The sequence below is a fragment of the Limulus polyphemus genome, unplaced genomic scaffold, assembly GCF_000517525.1.
Source record: "Limulus polyphemus unplaced genomic scaffold, Limulus_polyphemus-2.1.2 Scaffold105, whole genome shotgun sequence".
Classification (NCBI taxonomy): Eukaryota; Metazoa; Arthropoda; class Merostomata; order Xiphosura; family Limulidae; genus Limulus; species Limulus polyphemus.
In genome coordinates, this window is record NW_013665715.1 from 136,164 (window position 1) to 162,856 (window position 26,693).

General features: G+C 31.4%; 1 protein-coding gene across 1 annotated transcript in view; it reads left to right on the forward strand.

Annotated features, from left to right (window-relative positions):
- Positions 1-26,693, forward strand: part of LOC106470416 (protein phosphatase 1 regulatory subunit 12C-like) — a 116,779-nt gene that overhangs the window by 86,052 nt on the left and 4,034 nt on the right. Inside the window, exons 18-22 of the mRNA XM_022399954.1 lie at positions 3,800-4,408; positions 9,335-9,496; positions 9,765-9,872; positions 12,888-12,926; positions 14,207-14,257. Coding sequence (XP_022255662.1) covers positions 3,800-4,408; positions 9,335-9,496; positions 9,765-9,872; positions 12,888-12,926; positions 14,207-14,257 — 969 coding nt within the window. The remainder of the gene's footprint in view (positions 1-3,799; positions 4,409-9,334; positions 9,497-9,764; positions 9,873-12,887; positions 12,927-14,206; positions 14,258-26,693) is intronic.

Genomic DNA, 26,693 nt, shown 5'->3' on the forward strand with positions numbered 1-26,693 from the left:
TTTTTAAGTGCTGTAAGGTAATTGTCTTTGTAATTTATGGTGTCTGTATCGTTTGGTAATCTCTTTTAACAGGATGTATCAAGTAACTAGGATCAGGCGTGTTATTCAAGCCACCTGTACTGTAAACTATTATATACATTTGCTAGCAGTGGCAATTAGTTTTGTATGTATAGTGAAACAACATACATGGACATATGTTGAAATAAACTTGTTTGAAAGTTCAAAGAAATGATATTCAAGTACCGAAAAGCTTTCTTACTATCTTATCTACAATAATGTTGAAATGTGCCTGTGCTGGACTGAACGAAAGTGATCACCAACAGGCATGATCATTCACACCAAATGTACAAAGTTCACACTGCTAACCTCATAATTTATTCAGCACAATAAACAAAAGTATGGCTGCAATGAAACATAAACATAAACTTGAAATAAAAATACATGTATGAAACAAAATTAAAATGTTTTTTTATGTACATATATAAACATGAAATCCTAGTTAAAAATAAAAATACTCATGTATTGTTTAAGTTTATTTACATATATTATTTTCGGGTCTTGTATATTACTTGATACAATAAGGAGAGTACGTGATTATTAAAAACATTAAAAACAGATAAATTTAGCATTTTATGGATGATACAATTTTGGGGGGATTTTAAAATAATGTACTAAAACATAAAATGTAATAAGTTCAAATCTGGAACAAATATAAATATTGTAATCGTTTCTTATAAATACCATTTTCTAATGTAATTTTCCAAGATATTAAAGATCATAATGCAAAAAAAACTAAATTTATCAAAAGTAACAGGCTTCATGTTTCTTAAACTACATACATTTATGAAAGTTCTTCTGAAGTTTCAATCAATATCATCCACTAGTTTTATTGTTCAAATGAAATATAGCAAGACTTGTATTGCCTACTCAGAAAGTTAATAGCCAGTGGTCATCGGGTTAACTTATATTTCACACTTTCTCTCCTGTTCCTGTGTAATATCTTCCTACTTCATATTGTCATCTCTTCTTAATCATAACAGTTTCCTGAAGTAATTGATTCATATTTTATTGGACAAAACAATTATTTTTCTTAATACACATGTCCAAGAAAGAAAAACTGTTATTTTTCTTTCTTGGGCATGTTTTTTAAATAAATAATTTATTTTGTATAATAAAAGGGGCTTCCTATTATTTTACAAATGAATCCCTATCTAGTACATACAGACCTACAATGGTAATATCTGGGGTTTAGCTCCCCACATTCGACAGAGCACAGATAGACCGTGTGTAGTTTTGCACTAAAACAGACAATCACCTGGTGTCTATATAAATAACACACTTGTGTTTGTCTCCCTGGAATTTGTCTTACTAATTTTGTGATCAAATGCTACAAATCTCATATCATTAGAAAGGCATTTGTCCAAGTAGTAAGGACTGCATATTGGCTTTTCCATTCAAAATCATCTTACCTGTTTTTTGCTTAGTCAAACTTTTTAATGCAATGAGTATGCTACACGATAACACAGTGTCATCATCACATGATGACTGTCATTGATTTCAACCTTAGGTTTTTTATTTGCAAAGTATTTCACAAACAACACTTAAGCTGCATATAATTTCTTGAAAAATATTAAAATTACACTAAATACAGCTACTATGGGTTTTCTTGACTTATTTAGGTTTAAAATATCCATGCTCAGTTTGTTCCTTTTGTGAACACATATTCAGACATTTCTGCATATTCAGCTAAGTTTGCCTTCATTACAACTTTATATTTACTTTGCAATAATTGAGCTTCAGTTCATTGCGTAGACTGCTATAAACACCTTTTAACTACGTTTTTTTACTATTGGTTTTATTCTTCATTTTTGTGAGTTTCTTTGTTTCGAGTTGTAAAACCTTGTCATGCACTGAATACTCATAACTGTTTCATACTTTCTATGCTATTATAAATACCATTACTTTACTTTATCATTTCCTTTATGTGTAAATTGATTAAATAAAGTTATATATGTGTAGTTTTTATTAAATAAAGTTACTTCTACATGAGTTTGCTTGTCTGACCTTATAAATTTTTTTTCAAATAGACCAGGATTTATTAGTCTGACACACAATTCCTGCAAGAAAGTGTATCTTAAATAGCATGTGTGAAAATGATAGAATAAGAAAAATTCAAGAAAAGGGCATGAAGACAACCACAAGTGTTTTGCAAGTTGCAGCTAATATATAATACTTCTTTTGTTAAATCATCTTGTCCCTTGTACTCTGTTGTGCTAATTCTGTTGCTTAGTAATTTTAATCTCTCGTAATTATTTAATGCATTTATTGTACTCCTAATTTAAATTATTGTAATAAAAAAAAGTCCAAATTCTATAAAGAATATCCTGAACATCAAATTTGAAAACACTATTTTTCTGAAGTGCATAATTTATTCAAATTAAATACAGCATAACAAAAAACTTATTCAGAATATCTGCTCTCCGTCTTAACTTTATACATTGTATACAAGAATGAATGAGCTTTCTTCCTTTAGCAAGATTTATTTTTTTTATCAAACTCTAGTTAAATTTTACACAGAACCCATGAACACCATTTTTATGTACCCTTATTTTACACTTTTAAGGCATTTTTTATGGAAATAATTTGACTTTATAGTTTGAGTTATTAGTGTTTTAATTGTAATACTAATATTAAGAGTAGTGTGTCAACAACTTGTGGCCGTGTTTTCAGCTGCTATGTTAAGTGAGTTGGCTGCGTAACAGTGAATCATTCACCGAAGAAAATGTAAAGTAATTAAATAATTATCTATTTATTTATCTATCCAATAACTATTAATAGGTTTTATTTATGATAAATGGAAATTTCTTAAATGTTTTGTTCTATAGTTTGTATTCATACTTGTACATTTTCTCTATGCACATGTATTTTAAGCAGAAGTGTAGTACTTCAGTAAATATTTATATGTAACTCTCAAAAAATAGAGTAGTATAGAGACATAGATTGGCATGAAAAGTGCCACTAAAATCTGGACTTTGTAACCTTTCAAAAGGGTTACATGATGTTGTTCAGTACATTCTATCATTCACGTCAGGTTTCAGAGATGATGAAACAACTATGTAGAACAGTGATGGATTTGTCAGAGATATGAAACTTTTTCTTTGTGGCATAGATGGAATTTTAGTATATTCACATTTTTTATCTCCATTTAAAAATAAAATAAATGCTCTTTTCCAGAGACTATTTATAGTTATTCTCACTAAACCTGGTGAATGTACCTGGTGGGGGTGAAAGCTATATGTTGTTTGCTGACTTTAGGGAAGTGACTCAGACAGGCTGGCACAGATGAAACCAATTGGTGTATGTAATGTGCTAAAAATAACTTGGGAAAAGAGGTGGAAATGCTGGAGCCACACTTTAGTACGTTAAGTGTCTTCAACAGATGTGATAAAGACTCTAGTGCTTCTATCAAATAAGCCCTTTTGTGCTGGTGATTGGTGAGCAGGGCAGATTGAGACTTGAAATGTATTTTATGCATAAGTTTATTTTGATACTGTAAAATGTAACTGCTTTAGTGAAAATTATAAAAGTGGAGTTTTTATTAAGTGTAAATACCAAACTGTTAAAAAATATTGTTTGATAGATTTTAATTTTCAATCATCACTTCTTATTTGAAATTATCTTATATAACAAGGGAAAAGGAGAAGTGCACTGTATTCTTCGGTCTTCAGAAAAGTTCTACCATGTAACTATTATTGTTTAACTATATTTATTCTTCTGATTTGTTAATAGTGGATGTTAGTTTGAAATTAATTTAAGTATGTCTTATGGGTCATATGGAAGTGGCAATGGACGTTATGGACAGGGTAATTCTTCCTTTAATTTCACTAAGCCATCATCTAGCTCTTCAGCCACAGGCTATGCTTCTTATCCACCTTATGGAACTGGTTCAAGTTATTCTCCAAATTATGGAGGTACAGTAGCTACAACAAGTTACAATAGTTTTACTCCATCTTCCCCTTCTGCTCGACAGTCATATCGGAGAGATTCAGGCTCTTATAGTCCAAGCAGTCCACGAACTAAGAGTCCTGCTAGAAGATCAGCTATATCTTCTTCTTCCTCATTTTACTCACCTTCCCGTGAATCTTCAGCTGGTTCATATGCAGGATCCTTGACTGTTCCTTCATATGGAGGAAATGATTCAACTTATTCTTCCTGGTCAACCACTCCAGCTTCTCCCAAGTTTTCTTGTCGTTCAAAGAGAGGGAATAAAACATTATCAGTTCCACATTCAGCATCTCCACGTCGATCTGTTTCACCAACTCGAGGTTATTCTCTCTCTAGCTCTAAGTCTTCAGACTCCTTATCTGGTGGTTATGCTTCAAGCTCAGATAGCTATGGTGGATATAAAGTATGCTCTTTTTTTCAACTTTTTGTGTAGTTGCCTTAATATAAACTTCTTTGCTGGTGTTTGCTAGTTTTTTTTTATAAGATAAATATAATTATTAATATGTTTATTCCAGTTTTAAGACTTTTAGAAAATTTAAATGCTTTGAAGTTTGTTATTAGTATTTACAACTACATATACTGTATGCATTTGTACATAAGTATGTCTACATATGAACTGTATTTAAGTTGCTTGTACTACACTTGTACATTTGATAGAAGTTTTAGTAATCGTTTATATCCTAGTTTAAACTGTATCCCTGTGAAATACAAGTTTTTGTGTATCACAGTTTAACAAAATGAGGATTTAAACATGTGTAGAGTAGCATAGTGTATTCAAGTAACATTAGCCACTTAAAAAGTTAAAGTACCTTTCAATAAATCTAAAATCTAAATATCATATCATAATTTATCAGCCCTTGGAAACAGTTTAGGCTTAGAAATCTAGACAATTAGTTTGTTCAATAAACGAAATAATTTTGTTTATTGGGCATAGGCAAACCAAAATCTGGAATTTTAAGTGTTTAGATTGTCTGTACCAACCACTCAGTTTTTTTCCTGCTTGAAATAACATTAGAAAGTTAAAGAAATATTTCAACTCTTTGATATATATAATAGTATACTTTTTTAGTGTGTTCATAATGCAGTAGGCCAGAGACATTACTAATGTTATTTCAAAGTGTTTTGTAACAATTACTATTATCTGTTCTTTAAAAACCAACAATTAATGTATTCACATACGTTATACATCATTATACGTTTAACGGCTTCAGCAAACAAAACATTTACAGTTGCTTTGACTGAAATCATAGATTTCTACAGATATTAGCATCTTTACTGAGTAAATTTTATAAATACAATTTGACTTTAATTGATCTCTGCAAGTCTTATCAACTTTATCAAACATAATTTATATGGATAGCTTAGCTTGAATTATTGGTTTTCACATATTTTAACAATTAAGAATATTGGTTTTTGAATAATTGTTTGTGTGTTTTATAGTAGTTTCTTTGGAAAATAGAAAACATAAATATAAAACTTAATCTTTTGATGACACTAATTGTAATTCAGATACATAAAACAATAAGAAGTACAAAAAGTAAAACTTGTGTGCATAATGGTGCTTCATTATTATTGTTTTTCTTTTATTTGGAATTTCAAATTTTTTCTAGGTGTAACTGTCTGTGATGATTAATGTTAACTTTTAAGCAGAGCAAGCTTCCTACTTAGATCATAAATGGAAAATAAATCCAGTAATAGAACTGGACAGTTGACTCAATTACATTGTTTAGTGCCACGTAAAATGATCAGTTAGTTGAAATAGCAATTAAATTGGTTAATACCACAAAAATAACAAACTAGCATTTCCAATTATGCCATTTTCAATTATTCCAACTATCCAGTAATTGCAATTATAATTAAGTCAATAAAATAATCAACTTAACAAAAAATGTAATTGAATATTTAGCCTGACAATTAATTGATTAGCAATGAGTGATTAGTATAATTTATAAAAGTTATAATGCATTGGCTTATCATTTGGATTCCTCACTTTTAATGTTCTTCATTTAGATACATAAAATGATAAAATAATCAAACCAGAAAATTTATGAGATGGCACTGTTTATATATGTTGTTGAACCAGTATACTTTTTTTTTAATTACTTAAATGCATATAATAACAGAAAAAGTAGACAAAATGTATTATCTTATGGTCATACTTATAGTTTAATATAATTCTTCAATTTTTTTTATATGTCTGGTTTACAAAAAAATATCCAATTCCTACTTTGAGATGCTTGAAACTGTCAGTAATTTCCTTTAGTTAATGATATTGTTTTGAAACATTGTTCTTTGTTACATTTAGCGTTCCTGAAGTTTTTCAACTAGGAATTTGCTGATAAGTCTGTGTTTCATGGCAGTATATATGTAAACACACTTGCTGCATTGTTCAAAGTTTATATTCATCCTTCATATGTTTCTTTCTTGAGTAAGCTCATCAGTGTCATTTAACAGTGTTGTGATACATATGAAAATTATTTATGACAGTTATGCCCCAATGTTTAGTGTTTTTCAGATGTTACCAGCTCAATCCTTTCCATTCTCATTTACATTTCTTTATTCTTGCTTAGATTTTTTCTAGTAACAGTTTGGAAAAATAGGTGAAACATTTTATAATAAGCTCTAAATATCAATTTTTACTCCATTTTTTTTATTTTCTCTTTCACATCTCGAATAAGTTATCTGGCTTATGCATTTCAGTAAAGAAACAGGCACACTAAACAGCAGTAACATGGAGGTTAGCATTACTGAGAAGTTTTTTTTCTCCCTGAAGTGTTGAGCAAAACACAGCAGGTTTCTTCCATGTTTCTGGTAGAATCTTGTACTTCAAAACATTGTTGACAGTATTCTGTAAGTAATTTTTGAAATAATTCCAGACTCCCTGACTTGACTTTTTTTATGCCACATCTGGCTTATATGAATTTTCTCAGACTTTTTTATTTAATGGAATATAAAACACTTTACATACTAAACAGAGTTAAGCTCTGGAGGGATAGGTCATTCTACATACTAAACAGAGTTAAGCTCAACTGGTCGGTGATTTGACCTATTTCTTGAAGAGATAAAATTTAGAATTTTATGTGGGTGGAATTCTTTATAATTTCTCAGAACGTTTGTTCTTTTTTTTGAGGTGCTGTAGTCTATATATCCACCCACATAGAACAAGTTTTAGCTGATCTTTCAAGAGCTACAAATAAATTCTGATTGTGAAAGACTGTTTCATGTGACTCTTGGAATGTTGCCCATTATAAGTTGCAACTACCAGAAAGGAAATATTTAAGATCATTGATATTCAAAGTAGAGAATCTTAACTTGTTTCAAAATTCACCCATCTAGCCAATTATTGAGTTGGTTTCAGTTTCCTTTTTTTTACTTTATAATGCAGAATGTTTATTTTCTCTGTTTTAACTGATAAAAACTACTTCATTAGTATTTATAACCAGCTGGCTATGAAAACCATTTTTCAACTTGTTTGTTTTATCATGACAAAAAGCAGTTTTATTTTCTGTCATATTGCTTTTCTTTTAAATATTACCATTGACATTTAATTTTATATTTCAAAATTGTATTTGATTTATTGCTTTGCCATCCCAGCTTTGTCTTACAGTTGTAATGTTGGTTCTTTAATATAAAACAATATACAGTCAAGAAGTACAGCCATATGTTATGATAACTTGTCTAATTGTATTTTAGGATATGCAAAAATGATTGCAGGAATAATTGTGACATAAAAAGTGATTCCATTTTTTTTCTTAGTACCTAAGAAAACAAGCGTGATCTATTAATTAAATTAAAAAAAAATGTTCATTTCGTAGATTGTTTAAGATGTTTCTTGGGTTATAACTTTTTCTAATCCAATGCAAAATATTGATTAAAGAATATGTGTTAAAGCATTGTTAATAAACTTTATCAATTGCTACATATCTTACAGATAGCTTGGAACTTCTTTCAATAATAACTTTTGTTGTTTCAGTTCCAAACTCAAAAGGCCAAAATGCTTATTGACAAATTAATATGTTGCACTGTGTAAAATATAAACAATATAAAAACATTGGTGTGTGTGTGTGTGTGTACTATTTTAGTTAAAAGTTAAATTTAGGAAGACTTTAGATTAACTTCCATTTTTAGAAACAGGTTGGGACACCATCCTTCTCAGAACACCGAAGTAAAATAAGCTGAACATATCAGCATTGGTCCAAGTACAGATATTTTTAGAACAAGAAGGGTACATTTTATAAATTCTGGTAGTTTTATCATGTATTTTGTATATGCCTTGAACAGTTTGTAACTTAGTGCATTTATTTTAGGATATAAAAATTTACCATTAATATACTAATTAATTTATCTTTGATCTATACTAGATATATTCTCATAATTAACAGACTGTAATTCTTTAACCTATCTCTTTTACTAAAAGTGTGCTTTAGTACATGCAGTTCACCACTGAGAGCATGTAAATAAATTGGCCTGTAGAAGCTAATGATTAAAATTTTTATTTGTCATTTTAACTCCCACTTTTACTTCACTTAGCTCAACATTCATAGTTTACAATACGTTCTTATCATAGACGTTATGCAGTTCATTAATAATCATTTATTAAACATTCTAATGATATATATTGCATTCCTTCTAACTCAAAATCAAAAGTTTCAAAATCAGACTACTCATAGACTTTTCTCAACTAAAATAATCTAATTGTGGAATTTTTGATAATTTGTTAATCATTCTAACCATAAAATTTACTACTTGTAACTCAACATTAATAGTTTTTAAAACATCATTCTCTCACCTTAGACTTTAATACATGCACTTCAACATTAACAAACTTTACTGCATGTAGCTCAACATTAATAGTTTTTAAAACATCATTCTCTCACCTTAGACTTTAATACATGCACTTCAACATTAACAAACTTTACTGCATGTAGCTCAACATTAATAGTTTTTAAAACATCATTCTCTCACCTTGGACTTTAATACATGCACTTCAACATTAACAAACTTTACTGCATGTAGCTCAACATTAATAGTTTTTAAAACATCATTCTCTCACCTTAGACTTTAATACATGCACTTCAACATTAACAAACTTTGCTGCATGTAACTCAACAATAATGGTTCATAAATGTTTCATCTATGCGCTTTACTGCGTGCAACTCATTATTTATTATTTGTAGAGCATTCTAATTTACACTTTACTGTAACTTACAATTAGTAATTTGGAAGTCAGGTTATCCATGGATTTTATTGCATGTACTTCATCACTAAGAGTTTGTATAACACACTTATAATAGTTTAAAAATCAGCTTGCATATTTCTTTCTTTTCAGCCTTCATCTGAACCTCAGAGGTCACATTTTGGGTCAGCAGGTTCACAAAATGACAGTGGACATTCAGAGACACTGTCACAACAGTCAGACCGATTGAGCCGCAATTCTCTCAACAGCAGCACTGGAAGTCTAGCAGAGGAAGGAGACCAAGATTACAAGAAGGTACATTCAAAATTTTGTTTATTGGATGGAGAGCCTCAGGTCACTTATTTTCTTAAATAGTGTTTGCTGTTCTTCATTTACTTTTCTGGTTAGTGTATTTTAAGCACTTAAGTTCTATTTTCATATATATTTATTATCCGTCTATATGTAGAGCCAATAAACTTAAATGAAACTGGATATTTTATCATTACAGATGTAAAAATATTAAACAATATTGTATTCTCAACCCAAAGGACAATCCACATTATATGAATTTTTTTTATTGCAGGTTTATGAAACACTGAAAACAGAAAATGAAAGGTTAAAAGAAAAACTTAAGAAAACAGAGGAAGAACTGGTCAATACAAAACGACAGCTAGAAAAAGCTTTTCTACAGGTTACATTCTTGTTTTATTCTAACAGTTTAGAATCTAGGAAAGTTCTCTTAATTTTCCATTTAGAAGATAGCCTTTACACACACTGGTGATTCAAATGAATCACTATTTTTGGCTTTGTTTTTAGATTTCTATTTATACTTAAGAGATATATGAGTCATCACATGATGTAGGATATCAAATATAGTTGGTTAAATTTATGCACACCTTATTGAGTTAGCTAAAGTAATCATAGTTAATAATAGTACATTTATGTAAAACTGACTGTTAACTTTTTCTATATGGTTTGGTCATTTTGACCAACCTTGCAACCACCAGGTAACCATGAAAGTATACATACTATAACTTTTAATTCAGTAAAAGTATCTTCATGAAATTTGAGAAGCTTTTAGTAAACATTACAAGTCTTTTATAAAAGAAAAAGTCAGATTTTATAATTTAGTATTTTTTTTACTAAAGATTTGTCTCTGACTAGTCTGAGTATTTTTTTTCATCTTGCAGTTTTCAAATTTCATTTGCATAACCTCTAGAACCTCCTAAATTAATATAAAAAGTTTTTTCAGTAAAGCTTCATATTTTATCTTTTATTTTCTCTACTATAATGCTATATGGACTTGGTCAATTTGACCAACCTTGTAATTGCCAAAAAAAAAAGTGAATAAATTTAAATTGCCTTTTTTCTTTCTAGAATGACTGCAATTACAATTACCTTAAACATCTTAAGGCACAAAACAGTTTATATATATTTTTATTTAATTTTATTGCTTTTTTAACTGTGTCTAACTAAGAATCATGTGATACATGATATCACATGGCAAATGCATAAGCATGTCTCATGAATAAATTTGTTTTTCATTATATAACCTTATGTAACCTAATTTCTTATCTTTACATTTTATGATAATATAATTAGTTTTATAATAATAAATATAAAATATATAAGAAAACAAATTTAGTTCTTATATTTGATCTCTTGTTTTCTCCTTTCAGCCCTCTGATGAAACTTAATCCTAGTTCCTTGTAATGATATTGCTAGTTACTAAAATAAGTTTTATTTATTTGGAATGTACACTTAAAAACACAAAATAATAAAACACATAAAGCAAATAATGTTCTATAACTATTATAATGTAACTGTCTTTCTAACTAATGTATAAGTGCCTTAAAATATTTCCATTAGCTATTTGTTATGAACTTGGAAACAGCAACTTTTAACCTGTAGTTGAAATAACTAAAAATATCAACTGAGAACAAGGTAGCATTGTATATAATTCACTAAAATTAAATTATTGACTTGTGAAAGAAAGGATGTGAAAGAAGGTCATGGCAAGTGGGTTTGACACTCTGTTTTATATCTCCATAACCAAAGAAGATTTTAAGCTATAAAAATCAGACTTTGGGCTTGTAATTTCTATACTGTAATGAGTTATTTGCTTTAAGTTAAGGATATCACAGAGTGTGTTGAAAAACTAGAAAATGGGCAAGTCGGAGCAAACAAATGTCACACTACATGGACAAATGGAGATTTTGAATACATTGAAATATTTCATTTTTATATTAAGAGATTAAAACTTGTATTAAAATTTGATTTGTTAACTATGTTTTGATACCTAATATATTAGTATACATTAATTTAAAATAGTTTAGTTAAATTTTTTCATGTAACTAAAAACTTGTGATATGTGCACTTTTTCCATATATCTAGAAAAGGGTTTATTATAACTTTTTGTATAAAAATATTTAAGATGTCCTTGATTATATATTTTTTATTGTTACATCTGATAATGGCCTTCACTAATACTTTCACAAGGAGAGAAAAATAAGTGGACTTTTACAAGGTCACTAATTTTGATTAATTTTCTGTGTCACAACTTGATGACATTTTTTTTCTGGTGCTTTCTGTATATATCTAGTTTGGCATTTTGTTCTCATGATTTTTATATGTTATATGTTGAGAAATAATTTTTATTCCATTTATTAATAATATACATATTTTTCTTACTTTAAATGAAACCTCCTCAGCTATTATTCTTTTTGTAGATTAAGTTTGTTGTTAAAATAATTAGTGTTTATATCACATGTGAATTTGATCGATAACAAAATAATTATGACCATTTTGAAAAAGTGTGTGTCGAATAACTTAACCAAACTTAATTTTTTCTTCCATTTAAATTCTTAAATCAGGGCTAGAAAAAGAGTGTGTTGCATATGTAAGACATCAAATAAAATCATGATAAAAGTTGTAGGTTGAGATCAAAAAGCATGATCTGCTAAATAAAAAGTAGAAACCATACAGTAATGGTGATACAACAACTATCTGATTTAAGTTCTATTCACAAACCACAAATGTTAAATGACATTAAACTTAAAATTTCACATAGCAGCAAAGCTTGGTGCTCCAGCTCACAATGCCTCATCTCTAATCTAGTATTTACAAATGCTACCCAGTTGCTCAGTTGTAATTCTGAATACTTATAACACTAAAAACCTGTTTTTTTCAGTATCTTTGGTGGGCACAGCAAGAATAGCCCATAGTATAACTTTGTATTTATTGTCGATCCAAACCAAACTCTATTTTATGAGGATCAAATACTCCATACAAATACTTCCTTCATACATTGAATGGTAGATTTGATGTTGAAAGCCGTGGGCTGGAACAAACAGTTATCTTTCTCTTTTTTTTTTTCTTCTTCTGTTTATTAAACTTTTTCTTCATGTAAAACTTTCAAAGCAATACAAATGAAGACTGAATCTGATTTTTAATGCTTTCCCTTCACTGGGATAATTTTACTTGTATAGGTACTTCTCAAAACAGAACAGGTTTTACTTTTTTTCTGTATATAATGTGGTTTATTTTACCTGTCTTATTTGTGTATACAAATATTACACACAGCAAAATGACTGTTTATCATTTTGATAAGTTTTTTTTTACAGAACATGTAGAAAATATGAGTTTAAATGGAACTCTTGTTCATGAGTTAAACAACTTTCTAATGTCTAATATTCTTTCCAATTAGAATCACACTAGAAATTCAATAAATGAGGCTGAAAAGAGGGTAAGTATGCACTATATTTTGTTCACTTCTAGCATCATTCATTATTACTTAATTGGATGAAAATTTTCATTATACTATCAATAACTCTTTACTAGTAGTTTTAATTTTTTCCCAAAGTATTAAATCTGAAAATGAGTATGTTTACAATTCTTTAAGTTATTGAATGTCAGTTATACTGTGTAAATATTATATAATGAATACATAGTGTGTATTTTACATATATATTATTGTTTTGAATAAAGTGGTTCAAGTAATACAGTGAAGTTACATGCACAGAGAAATAGAAATGAAACTACTACAGTATTTTACTAAAACCTGTGATTCACAGCTGAGAAGCCCGGCATGGCCAGGTGGTTAGGGTGCTTGATTCGCAATCTGAGGGTCACTGGTTCAAATCTCCATCACACCAAACATGCTTGCCCTTTCAGCCATGGGGGCATTATAATGTGATGGTCAATCCCACTATTCATTAGTAAAAGAGTAGCCCAACAGTTGGTGGTGGGTGGTGATGACTAACTGCCTTCTCTCTAGTCTTACACTGCTAAATTAGGGATGGCTAGTGCAGATAGCCTAAGTGTAGCTTTGCGCAAAATTCAAAACAAACACACAAATACAGCGGAGAATTTTTATCCTATATATATGATATATAAGATTAACCGTACATTTTCTAATTGCTTATAGTAATATGGGGTCACTCAAAATTTATCATTTATTCATTGTATGTGCAGTTTTCACATAATGGGTAAAGAAAGTTGTTAATTTTTTTATTCTAACTGCTTTTGTTCCTTGTCATTCTATTGAGGAACCACATGGTCTACCCATGGGATTTTGGGTGTAATGATGTAATTTGTAAAATGATGTCAATACCATGTCCTTCAATGGTAGGTCAGGTGATGCCTCAAGTTACAATCCCCCTTAAGTTATCGGGTAAGAATGACATTAGCTTTGAAGTAGGTTAGTTTCAGAGAATTATGGAACTTCTCTGTAATAAATTTCTTGTCAGTTCTCCTTTTATTCAGCATACCTATTACATTGCTCTAAGGAAAATCATTTTTACCTAAACATACCATATGTGTGTGTGAGAGGCTATGTATTTCAATCAAACTTTACATAATGAAAAGTAAACTTCTTGTCTGAAGTATTTATAGTAAATACTATTCTGATGATAGTTTTACACTTGAGAAATGTGTATATTCTAGAAGGGGCTGGTATCTTGAATGTTGTAGCATAGTAAGATTTTTTTGTTTTTAAGTATTCATTTGGTATTGATGATATTTTAGGAGCGAAGAACATTAGAAAGAAAGCTGGCAGAAATGGAGGAAGAGTTAAAGGTAGGACAGCTAAAAAATCAGCTTGATTAGTTATATAATGTTTGAAATATTGAGGAAATCAAATTCCATACTAAACAAATTTTATCAGATGAATCATGTGAAAATGTCAGTTTTAGATTATTTGAAAAGAAGAGTTGTGGTCAAAAGGTGAATAACCCAGTATTTTGGGAATATGGCTGTAATAAATAAGTACTAAAGATGTGTTTGTTAACCACCTGCATTTAAAAACTGGTTATTATAGCAGGGTTGGAAATTCTGATGTTGTTTTTGAAAATCCTTCATAAAACTTGTCAGTGTATAAAACTTATGGTTGAACAAAATCGTGAAAATAGTAGATCAGGCTTGGTTATTGAAACATTAAGTATGCTCAGTTTTATAAAGTTTTTGTGATTCATAGTTTTGAAAACAAGCACATACACTTATATGTAATTGTAATTAATACAAACAACTTTGACTTCACATTGCAACATTAATCACCATATATTTAAAATGTATAATAGTAATATTTAATACATATCATGGATGCTGGTATGGGTTATACGCTAGTGGATGGAACAGACGTGATTCCCTGGAACAATCTCGGGCTGAGCTACATAAACTGGCAAGTTTTTATTATTTAGATATCAAAATCACAAGGTTCATTGATATAAGTACATAGGATACATTGAACAATAGTGTTATAATAAATTTTGTTGATTGATTATTAACAGCAGGCTACTTAAACAGTATTTGCTGGTTTCAGTGAGGTTGAAATGGAACAGAAGAAGCAGACAGGTTTTCCTTTAATTTAACATTAAAATCATTTTTTCAATGATATTTGTAGTTAGGCGTGGAGTGTTTTGAGTAATAGTATTATAGTCTAATTTTGTTGACTAATTTATAGTAGTACTCTACTTCTGCTGGTTTTTGTACATATTACTTCAGGTTTGCTATGCAGTGTTGTAGTTAAAATCAAATTACTTGTTTCAGTCATTATAAAAATTGTATTATGTATTGATAAGTATGGAAAATCTGTAAAGAGGCATGATTAAGTCATGAAAAGAATGTCTATTATAGTTTAATTATCCCTGACTCGAGTTATATAGTTGAAGTCTTGTTGATATTAAGGGTTTTTGTCCCTTCACCTCCATAAAAATAAGTTTTATACAAGTATCAGTAAAATTTGACTCATTAATAAGTTTAACCTACAAAATAATGAAAACTATATGGTATTAATTGTTCACACCCAAGTTTATAGATAATATGATACTATTATCAACTGAGAATATACTATCAGAACTAGAATACTTGAAAGCTTTAGATTGAATTAAAAAAAACATCCCACTATATATGTACTATGTGCTTTGAATATGTGCAATATAATGACACTAAATAATACTTAAAGAGTATTGAAGAAATGTTAGATTGTAAGCTTGAAAGCCTAGTAAATATAGAACAGTTCAAAGCTCCTAACTGTAAAGCACTAATCAAATGGCTTGGCAGCCTTCCCTCTAGGCTGTCACTTCAAAATTAGGGATGACTAGTACGGATTGCCCTTGAATAGCTTTGTGCAAAATTCAACAAAACAAACATGCTGTGTGAGGGGTGTTTAAATTTTTATGTTAAAATATAGAATCATTGTATGATTCTGAAATACTGTGTGCTTTATATAATGCATAGAAGGCCTGGAAGTTTCTTACATTTGCCTAGAAAGGTTGGGGAAAACTATTTTTAGAAATCTTTATTACAGGTCAAAAAAGTAAAAAGGTTTTACTCCCAAGAAAAAAAATCTGGTTAATTTTTGGTTATGTAAGTGTAACTTAAAATACCCTAAGAAGAAATTGTAAGTCAAATACACATCTACATTATTATGAAATGTTTATATAAGAAATATGAAAAGAAACTATTATTACTAAAACTGATGCTGTAGAACTGAGTAAAAGAAAACCTAGCCTAACTTTCTGTGTAAAGACCTTCCTTATACTTTTACTCTTTATCCTTAAGAAATCAAAATTATCTTAAGGGCTAGAGTTAAAAGCTTATCTTCATGAAATAATAGGGAAATAAAACATAAATGTGATGAATATTGCCATTATATTATACTTGAAAATGTCTTTTTGTCTTTCTTAAATACTAGGGCCAGTGTGGTAAGTTTGTACTACAATGTAAAGAAATATATAACACATCTAGTGAAACATTATTAAAAACTGGATTTATTGAAGTTTTACAGGAATATTGATCATTTATGTTTGTATTTTTAGGTAACTGTTAATATCATTAAAAATGAAAAATATTGTGTTTATAGTGTGAAAAAAATGTGATATTTTACTTTAATTTTTTTTCCAAAACATTAGTTCTGTGCACATTATACTGTACTTGTCACTTGTATAAGTTTTGTTATGCTGTAATATTAAAAATTTGTATATATGTAAACATTTAAATGTGAAAATTGCAGTTTTACTTATTTTGTAAACATTAAACTTAAAAGCTGTTAAGTATTTTCATCAGTATTTTCTGTTTATAGTGACAGTGTGTGTATAAGTTAGTAATACAAAAGCATTGTTCTTACTTTGTCTTGTTTCAAGTTTTTGGCTATAGCCTGTAAGCATTAGTGTGCTTATTGTGGAGTAGATTAATAATTGCCACATAAACATAGTTTGCACGTTGCCTAGTATCATGTTGTTATGAGTAACCCACTTATTATTTTTGTAGTTTTTAGATTGATAACTAGCTCTTACAATATAGTAAGAACAGTCTTGTGACAGAAATAAGACCTACAAATATCAGTGTTCTTCAGTTTTTGAGCATTTTTATGACTAACAGTTATAGACCTCTTAGAATGTGATATTAATGTTTGTGCAATACTTTTGTTATTTCATAAAGAAAAATGTAATGTTATTTGTTGTCATTCTGTTTTAACAGAATAGTTTTAAGTGTATGTTTTTTTATAATTAGAACTGATACAGTCTTACCTCTGTTCTCATATTCTATCTGCCCTCTAAGCATTGCTAAAACTTTTTGCACTTAGCACACCAGTCTATATACCTCATCAATTCTGTACCATTTTTGAACATGTACATATCATGTGACTACCCACCACCAATAATATTTGAACCATCTGTATTGGTGCACTTAACTTCATCTGCTATTTCCCCTCAATTCTCACTTTCTTGTTTAGCACAGCATTGTCTAGACATGTATTTCGCATGTGGCTACAGTTTATGAATGTGCTTCTTTGCCATTTCAGTTTTCATTTTCAACAGTTTTATTTTACTGTTTTTGCAGTTACTTGTTTCAACAATTTTTTCGTCATTGTTAACTATGTACCTTACCATCCTAATTTTTGTCAGTGTAGGACTTAAATTTTTTTGCTTTGTTACATCATTATGTGTTCATTTTTTTTCCCCGTTCGTAGGGCTTAACTTTGCTTTGGCTCCTTTTTCTACATTTATGATACTAGAAATCTCATTTTCTCCTTGTAATCTACATTTCATGGTTCTTTCTCACAGTTTGTGCATCTTCGTTGGGTATTTATTGCTCTAAGTTGAGTGTTCCAGTTCAGGTCCCTACTGTTCGGATGAACCTCAGCTTTTTAAGTGTTTTGTAGGGGGGTACAAACTCTTGTCCAACATTTTCACTCTCTTGTGTGTTTGCATTTGCACTCTTCTTTCTATGAAAGACTGGCTCCTGCTTGCTTCTTCCCATTCACAGTACAGAGACAACACTCATCTGCTCCTACAAGAAGCAGCACAGGTGGGATTGCTGATGGCAGTAGGAAAGTCTGTTCTTACACCCACTCAATACTCCATTCAGTTGGGGGGTTTATTCATTCCAACCACAGTTGGGCCCAGCTTTCTTCTCTTCATCTTTGGAGCAAGCATTTCACAAGTGTTTCACCTTATATTTCTTACAACTTGAGATGTTCTATCTCCTTGGGGATGTGGGCTTCCTTGGAAGCTCTCATTCCCATGGGTCAGGCTCATATTTGTTTCCTTTGGTGGGCACACCTAGATCAGTGTAACTTCTTCTTGGATCCTTTAAACAACCCTTTTACCTCTCCTTCACCAGTCGAGCCAACCTGGCTTGGTTGTTAGACAGAGACCAGACCACAGCATGGGTGTTGTTTACTCCTCCTTGTCTGGACTTATATCTGTTCACGGGCTCATCTTTAGAGGGTTGGGGTCCTTACCTCGACACCCGGGAAATTTCCAGTCTCTGGTTGATCAAGGAGTCTTTTCTTCATATCACCATTCTCGAGCCTTTGCCAGTTCATCAAGCTTTGTCCCACTTCGTTCCTATTCTATGGGGGGAGGGTGGTTATGATACATTCTGACATCTCCACAGTGGTTACTTGTATCACAGGACAAGAGGATACCAATTTCAGGTCTCTTTGCTTTCAGATCCTGGATCTCCATTCTGGGTCCACTGTCATCATATTGTGGTCTTAGCTTGCCATTTTCTTGTCTCCTTGAATCTGTTTATAGATCGATTATCCCCTCCCAACAAGATTTTTCTTCTCATGGAGTGGTCCCTTGATCTACAGGTCTTTAGGTGGGTTTGTTCTTAGCTGGGGACACCTCATATATGCCTTCGCCACCCACTGGAACACCAAACTTCTTTCCCTTTGGTCTCTCGTTCTACACCTGCTAACTCTGGTGGTGGTTGCAATCTGTCAAGATTGGAAGGGTCTTCACATCTATACTTACCCTCCTATTCAACCCCTCTCCAGAGTTCTATCCCTACTTCAATCCACTTCATGTCTCCTCCTACTGGTGGCTATGTATTAGCCAGCACAACAATAATTCCCACTGCTCTGACCTATACTTGTGAAACCTCCCCTACCATTACGTCTGTCTTGGTCCCTATTCTGTCAACCTCAGTTGAACATTATTCTTCCAGGCATCATCACACTCTTGTCTTCACGCATGGCTTTTGTCAGGTCCATATCTTAGCCAAGGGACTGACTCCACATGTTGCATCTTTCCTTTCCTAATCCATTAGACCTTCTTCCATGTCCATTTACCACAGACATTTTTTCCATCCATCCTACTTTTCTGTTCCTCATCTTTCCCAATGCTTCACCTGGTTGTTTGACAAAGACTTATCCACTATGACTGTGTCTAGCTATTGGGCAGCCTTATCAAACACCTTCTGTTTCTCCAGGTTTCTTCTGGTTTTGTCTTCCACTTTCATTTCCCTCCATTTCTACTCCTTTCAAGTCATTCATCCTCCAAGTTCTTTTGATTTGCCTGATGGTCCTTTATGCCTATCTCATCCTCCCTTTAAACCTTTGTCTTCATGTTACAACTCCCATCTCTTTCTCAAGATCTGTTTCCTTCTCCTCCTTGCTTGCTGAAGTCATAGATCATATATTTATGCCTTTACTGTTATCCATTTCCTGTTATGTTATCCTATATTGGGCTACAACTTCCCAATTTTTTATTCACTGAAACTCTTCCATTTCCATGATGTATCCCCCATCACACTAACTGGTTGGGTTTGTAAGCTCGTTAGGTTGGTGTATTCAGACTTATTCATGGAAGGTTGCCATCTCCACAACATTTCCTCTTTTCAAGTTTGTCATATCACCATGTCTGTGGTTGCTCACCTTCTCTGTCCTTTGGAGGAGATCACTCAGGTGAGAATATGGACTATTACCAATACCTTCATCACTCATTATGTGCATGATCTGGCTGTATCTTCCTCACTGGATATCGTCTCTCTCCCGTCCTTTCACCTTTGAGTGTGGTAAGTCTTATCACTTCCTTTTATTTATGTGTTTATTTTCAGCAACCCTTACCTTTACCACTGATAATGGGACTCCACTCTGTGGCGAGTGTTGCCTAATCAGGTATGCTTTGCACTATTTACTGATTGCACTATAAATGCTCACTGTAGAGATGAAGTGTTCTGCAAGACCACTAGTGGCATACCCAGTGATATATATATATATATATCATTTCTAAATATTAGTTAGTTTCACCCAATGGTGGAACATCACTCATAGATTTCATGAGTAAAACAAACGAAGATTTCTGCTCATCCCTATTAGCCCTTTGCTTGAATAAATTGAGGTCAGTCTGTTTTTCAAAATAGGGAATCACGGATGCCCATTGCACTTTCTCTGGTGTGACATTCCTCCAGACTTCCCACTGCATTTACTTCCCCCCCGTTTTTCTTCCAGTGGAACACAAGAGTTCTTAACACTTCCCATTAAGAAGAGGGCAAAGCTGGTTTCCCTCCTTCCATTTCCTTTGGATATTTATCCCAGGTAAACAACTATTGGTTGGAGTATGTCCAGCCTATGTGGGGATCCTCCTTGTAAGCTGCCTAGTAATACTGGCAATATGATGTATGTACACTGTTCTTATGGTTGTGCAAATGTTCCATGTCCTCCTTGTAATTCCAGATGCAGAATATCTCTTTTCTATATTTACAGTTGAGTGATTTATGATTTCTGCTTGTAAAACAGGTTACAGGTATTGCCCCATTCTTATGGTTGAGTTGAGGCAACACCACAACCCCCTAATGCCTTGTTTGGTTTGTTGTACTTTTTGCTCCTATGATTGGTTTGGTAGTTTGTCCGGTTTTGGCCAAAAGGTAACATTTGCCTCGTAATTCCGGTTGCTTGATGTATGACACTCTGTTTTCTGACGTTTTGGGTTGTTGAGTATATATAACATGGTCCACATTCCCTAGCCACTATGTTCTTGTTACAGTATATCTTTTTTTTTATCTCCAACTTCCTAATGCTGAGGATGAGTCATGGAACCTCGTCTGTCTGGTGAGGTTGCACATGTACATAGCTAATTCTGTTTATATTTTACTATAGATTGCACCTTTTGGAAAAAAATTGCATTTGTCCACATCTTTTGTTTATCTGCCCATATCAGATTCATTTCATACCTCAAGGGTGAAGAGTACACCTGTTCCAGAAGTAGTGTGGTACTCCACGAATGTGCTTTCTTTTTATCTTGGAGCACACTAATTCATTCTGGGTGGTTGCTTTCCACTTGATTTCTATGTATTGTGCCAAAACAAGCCCCTCCACCTTTGCAATGTGGTATTCTAGCTTTGTGTGTGAGGAGGTAAGATCATATCGGAAGTTAACATTTTTCTTACCCCGAAAATGTATTTCTGATGTGTACTTACCTCTCTTCACACACTTCCCACTCTTCCTCCCCATGACCGATATTCTTCTTTTATAGCCTGCCGTTTCTCAAAAATGAGGATTGAGCAAGAATAGCAGAGGGTACTACCTCACCAGTATAGATGGTACAATACTATTGGTGGAGAGTAGTCACATGATATGTACATGTTCAAAAGTGGTACGATATTGATGGGGTATATAGACTGGTGTGTTAAGTGCGAAAATTTTTAGCAATGCTTAGAGGGCAGATCGAAGATAGCTTTTATGTTAGAAGAGGTAAGTGACTATCGTAAATATATTTTCAGTGTAAGTAAAATGCTAACTTTTGAATATTTTTTTTCATCAGTATGTTTTTTTTTCTTATTAGGGTTGTTTCTTTAAGGAACAAAATTTTTCATCCCAAGTCCTAGTGATTACTTTGCATTGGATGTCTTGTCTTACTTGCATAATGCATGTTGTATCCTAAAGCAACTGTCCATTGATTTTCATCTGAATATTTCCATATGTATGGCTAAATATTGTACCATACTTTTAAAATTGATTAATCACTCTTCAACACACACATATTCATTATAGGATTATTGCAATAGAACAGTTTTCCATCTTTCATTGTAATTAGTACTTTAATGTCATTGTATATTTGAAGATCATTCAAAGTTTTCTTTTTCAGTGATGGATTTTTTCTCAATTGGTTTAGTCTCGTTTTTTTTTTCTTGACTGCAAATCTGTGTTGACCTAACAGTAGTAGTGTAGTAGCATGCAATCTCATGAGCACATTACATTTTTCCTGTAGAAAGCTCTTCATCTGGTTAAATCATCAGAGTTTCACTACATTAACACAACTATCCTAAGGAATAAGAGTAATTCCACTGTTACTCATAGTTTTGTTTACAGAATGAAATATTTGTACAAATACACTATTCACCTACTAAAACCATGACATGAATTACTGATGTAAATGAAGAGTGTATGAGCATCAGATCATTTGCTTTTAGATCTTGAACTTGTTTTATTTGTACTGTTAGTAGAATTTTTACGTAAGCATTTAGCTTTTTGTTGATGATAATGGCATGCAATTTCCACAAACCAGAAAAATTGTGTTTTTATATATTAACTGTTTGTTAATGGTTTTGTTAACAATAACCTAATCTTGTACCTTGTAGATAATTAAACATTATTTTCATCAGTTTCTCCCAGAAAGTTTCAGCGAAGATTATTTCTAACTTTTATAATTCTCACTCACATATTCCTGTGATGGATGTTTTTCTCTTTTTCTCATTAGAGCAAAAATGTTTTGATATATTACATAAAATACAAAAAAGAAAAGGATAACTGTATTTAACTGTCCTTTTGAAATTTGTTTTGGAAATAATTAGATACAAATATAGCATTCATATGGTTAAAATAAAATGTCAAAGATGTCATTACAACATGATTCTCAGATTCTGTAGCAATTAGCAAAATCATCAGTCTCCAGGATGTAGAAAAGTACTTAACCATGCAACAAAATTTCTTTCAACACACATATCTACAGATAAAAAAAGTTTGATTGTAAAATTTCATGTTGTACATCTGTGAACACCTGTAGTAAACATGATTAGAATTTGTTATAAAAATCAAGTTAACTGTTGATGTTTTCGTTTTGTTTATCAACTGTTTTAACAACTGTTGGTTTCTGATACTTTGCCAGCTTTTGGTGTTTAAACCACAACTTTTAACAATTATAATTTATTACTTGTATTAAGTAGTAGCATGTACAAAGTAAAATTTATCGACATGTTTAAAATGTTTAACTGGATCCATTTAACTATATTGTTCACTTATTAAAATGGTGCCAAGTGAAACAAATATATTTATCTTCAAGATTCAATAGTAGTGTTATATTGAAGAAAAAAGAGTATAAAAGCTTTAACAGAGATTACTAAAAATATCATTATAATAGGTTTATTCGAAATATCTTGTGAAAGCTTAGGATGGCAGTAAAATGGACTTTTTTAAAGGTTTTCTTTTTTATTATCTAATTAGCAGTAGTACTTTTGTATAAATGTCGTAGGTTCTCAATTCTGTTTCATAAGGACACAGATAGTAGAGTTGAATGGTGAAACTCATTGTCATCTAATGTTAAGAGTGTTTTGGACCACAGTTGTAGCCAATTAGCTGATGGTCAGCCTTTACAAATGCCTGTACTGTGTTTACTTGCAGAACATGGCCAAAATTAAGACAGAGAATGAAAAGCTTAAAGCTGAAAACAGAGCTCTCACCCGAGTGGTTTCAAAATTATCCAAATAGGTAATTTCTCTGGTATTTGAAATGTGCATGCCATTAGTCATCTTAAGTAGAAACCAGCAAGTTTTTTATTATATGGTGTCTGAAAAGTGTTGGAATTAGTGAGCTTTTCTAAGGCTCTAAAGAAGACCATCAGTGACTCTTCTGTTGGAAGCTACTTGTATTGTAAAATGTGAGTTTGGAATAAGTCAAAGTTATTTGTTTGACTATTAAATATAGTGGTTTATGTCAGCAAGAATGATAGTTGTCTAGTTGGAATGTTGAAAAATTTTTGTAATTTGCTTCATTCAGGTGTGTTGAAACTTGTTTGAAGTTGACCTGTTAGCACTGGTCTTCATCAGTACTTTTAATTTTTTGAAAATCTATGAATAAACTTTGTATTTTAATGAGGAAAGATATATATCCAGGTTTTTATATTTCTAGTAAGTTAAACTTGCTATTAAGGAATTAATACTTATTAGTGAGTGGTATATGTACTTTGTGTTTGAACTAAGTATTCTTTAATACTTTCCAAAATATTTAGTGCCTAATATTTTTGAATTAAAACTATCTACTGCAGTTTTATTATTAATCATTTTTATCCCTTGACACATTCAGCCTGTATATGAATTACTGATATTTCTTAATTAACCATTATCACATACTAATGAATTTAATTAGGTTTTAAAAAACTTCTGCTATGGGGTTTATGGACCAAACTTTTCTTTCCAATTGATACAAAGGGTCAACATCTCTGTAAATATCCCTCTGGTATCCCCAAAAATCTTTAAAATATTTGATCATACCTTATACTTGTATAATAATAATAAGTTTCATTAATAAATGAGTTTTTAATTCTTCCCAAAGTATTTAAATTATGTACAAGAGTAACTTAGATTTAAAAACAAAAGTTTCCACTATGTCACTTTGGAGTGAACTGAGTAACTTCAAGATATTTTAGAGTTGCTGATAGATAATTTATTTAATAATATTGATATGTAGATCAGCAGTAACTTCATGAAATTCTAAGTAGTTTTATAAGTAATTCAGAATGAATGGCTGACTAAAGGCTTTTTGTATGATAAATTTGGTGACAGTACTTGAGATCAAAGTGTTATTTATAAATCACAGATGGTATCAAATATGTAATTAAAAGCTAGCTATGTGAAAAAAAAAAAAAACTTTTGAGAATTCTAGTTTAAAGTATGCCTGAAATGAACTTTAAATCAGAGTCTTGCAAAAAGCACATAAATATATCAATGCTCATTTTAAAAGTATTAATTTCACATCAGAGTACCTGATTTTATGCTGAAACATATGTAGTGTTTGTGTAGCCCTACAAGACACATCTGGAGTTACTAAAGAAAAATGTGGCAAATCAGTAATTATAAAGTGTGAATAAAGCACACACTTGTAAACACTTAGAAACAGACATTGGTCAATGAAATTTAAATTGTTATTCTAACATATGTTATTGTAAGGTGTAATTTTCTAAAACAGCTATAAAAAAAAGAATGTTTTTGGGGAAACACTGATTTATTGTTTAGTTTTGAAATTAATTATTTACAAATAGAGATTGGTGATTAATTGATTAGTGTTAATGTCATAGAAAACTATCAGTTAACTGTCATTATGGTTAAATATATTAACACTATGAAAATAATCGATTAATCAAAAATCTGTATTTCTCATTCTTACCATTTTTGATTATTTCAACTATTCAGATAATTAAAATATTAACATTATGATTTCTCATTATTACTTTTTGGATTAATTCAAGTCAACTTCAGGTGAACATGGCCCAGTGATTAGAATGCTACCTCATTTTGCAATAGTCACGGGCTCAATTCCTGCAGGCCTGACATGGCCAGATGGTTAGGGAGCTCGACTCGCAAGCTGCAGGTCATGGGTTCAAATCCCCATCCCACCAAACATGCTCGCCCTTTCAGTCGTGGGGGTGTTATAATGTGGTGCTCAATTCCACTATTTGTTGGTAAAAGAGTAACCCAAGAGTTGGGGTGATGACTAGCTGCCTTCCCTCTAGTCTTACACTGCTAAATTAGGGACAGCTAGTTCAGATAGCCCTCGTGTAGCTTTGCGCGAAATTCAAAACAAACAAGCAATCAATTCCTGCACATTGCTACCAAACATGCTCATTCTTTCAGCTGTGATGGCATTGTATTTGTGTTTTTGTTTTAGAGTTTTGGCACAAGTAATAAGGTTATCTGCTACTGACCTTAATTTTTAACTGCTAGCCAGGGGAAATACAAGCTGCCAAAAGCATCCACTGGCTGGCAAGTTTTGGGCTATTCTTTTACTAATGAATAGTGGGATTATGAGTGATATTATAACATCCATATGGCTGCAAGGTTGAAATTATTTAGTGGTATGTAATACCACATCTGCAACTCATAGTTAAATAAATAATCACATTAACCCCCAAGGGCCATGCCAGCCTAGGGGCATTATAATGTGACAGTCAATCCCATTCATTGATAAAGAGTAGCCCAAGAATTGTTGGTGGGTGCTGTCAGTCTGTTCCCTTCCATCTGATCAACACTTCAAAATTAGGTACAGAGGCAGATAGCCTTAATAGCTTTGCCATAACTTGGAAACAAAGAAACAAATATAATGCCCCTACAGCTAAAAGGGTAAGCATGTTTTGTGGGAACAGAAATTGAACCCATGGCTCTTGAATCACCATAAATTACACATGTAAATGTACCAATCGATTTTCAGTAAACAGTAACAAAATCAATAAGTTAATATAGGGTAACAAAATAAAAATATAACATATGTAATCTTTCTACTACATTGTATCTTATGTCATTTACAATAATATTATTAAAAAAAAAACTTCATAATTGGGTTGTATATGTAAATATGCTGCAAATGTAATATAGTCTTTATAATTTCCAATGACAAATACACATGTGTGTAATTGGCATTTTGCTCATTTAAAATAAAATTTCAACTCCCTTTGCACCGGAATACTGTTGTGTATAAAATAATTACCAACTTATACCCATGATAATCTTAATC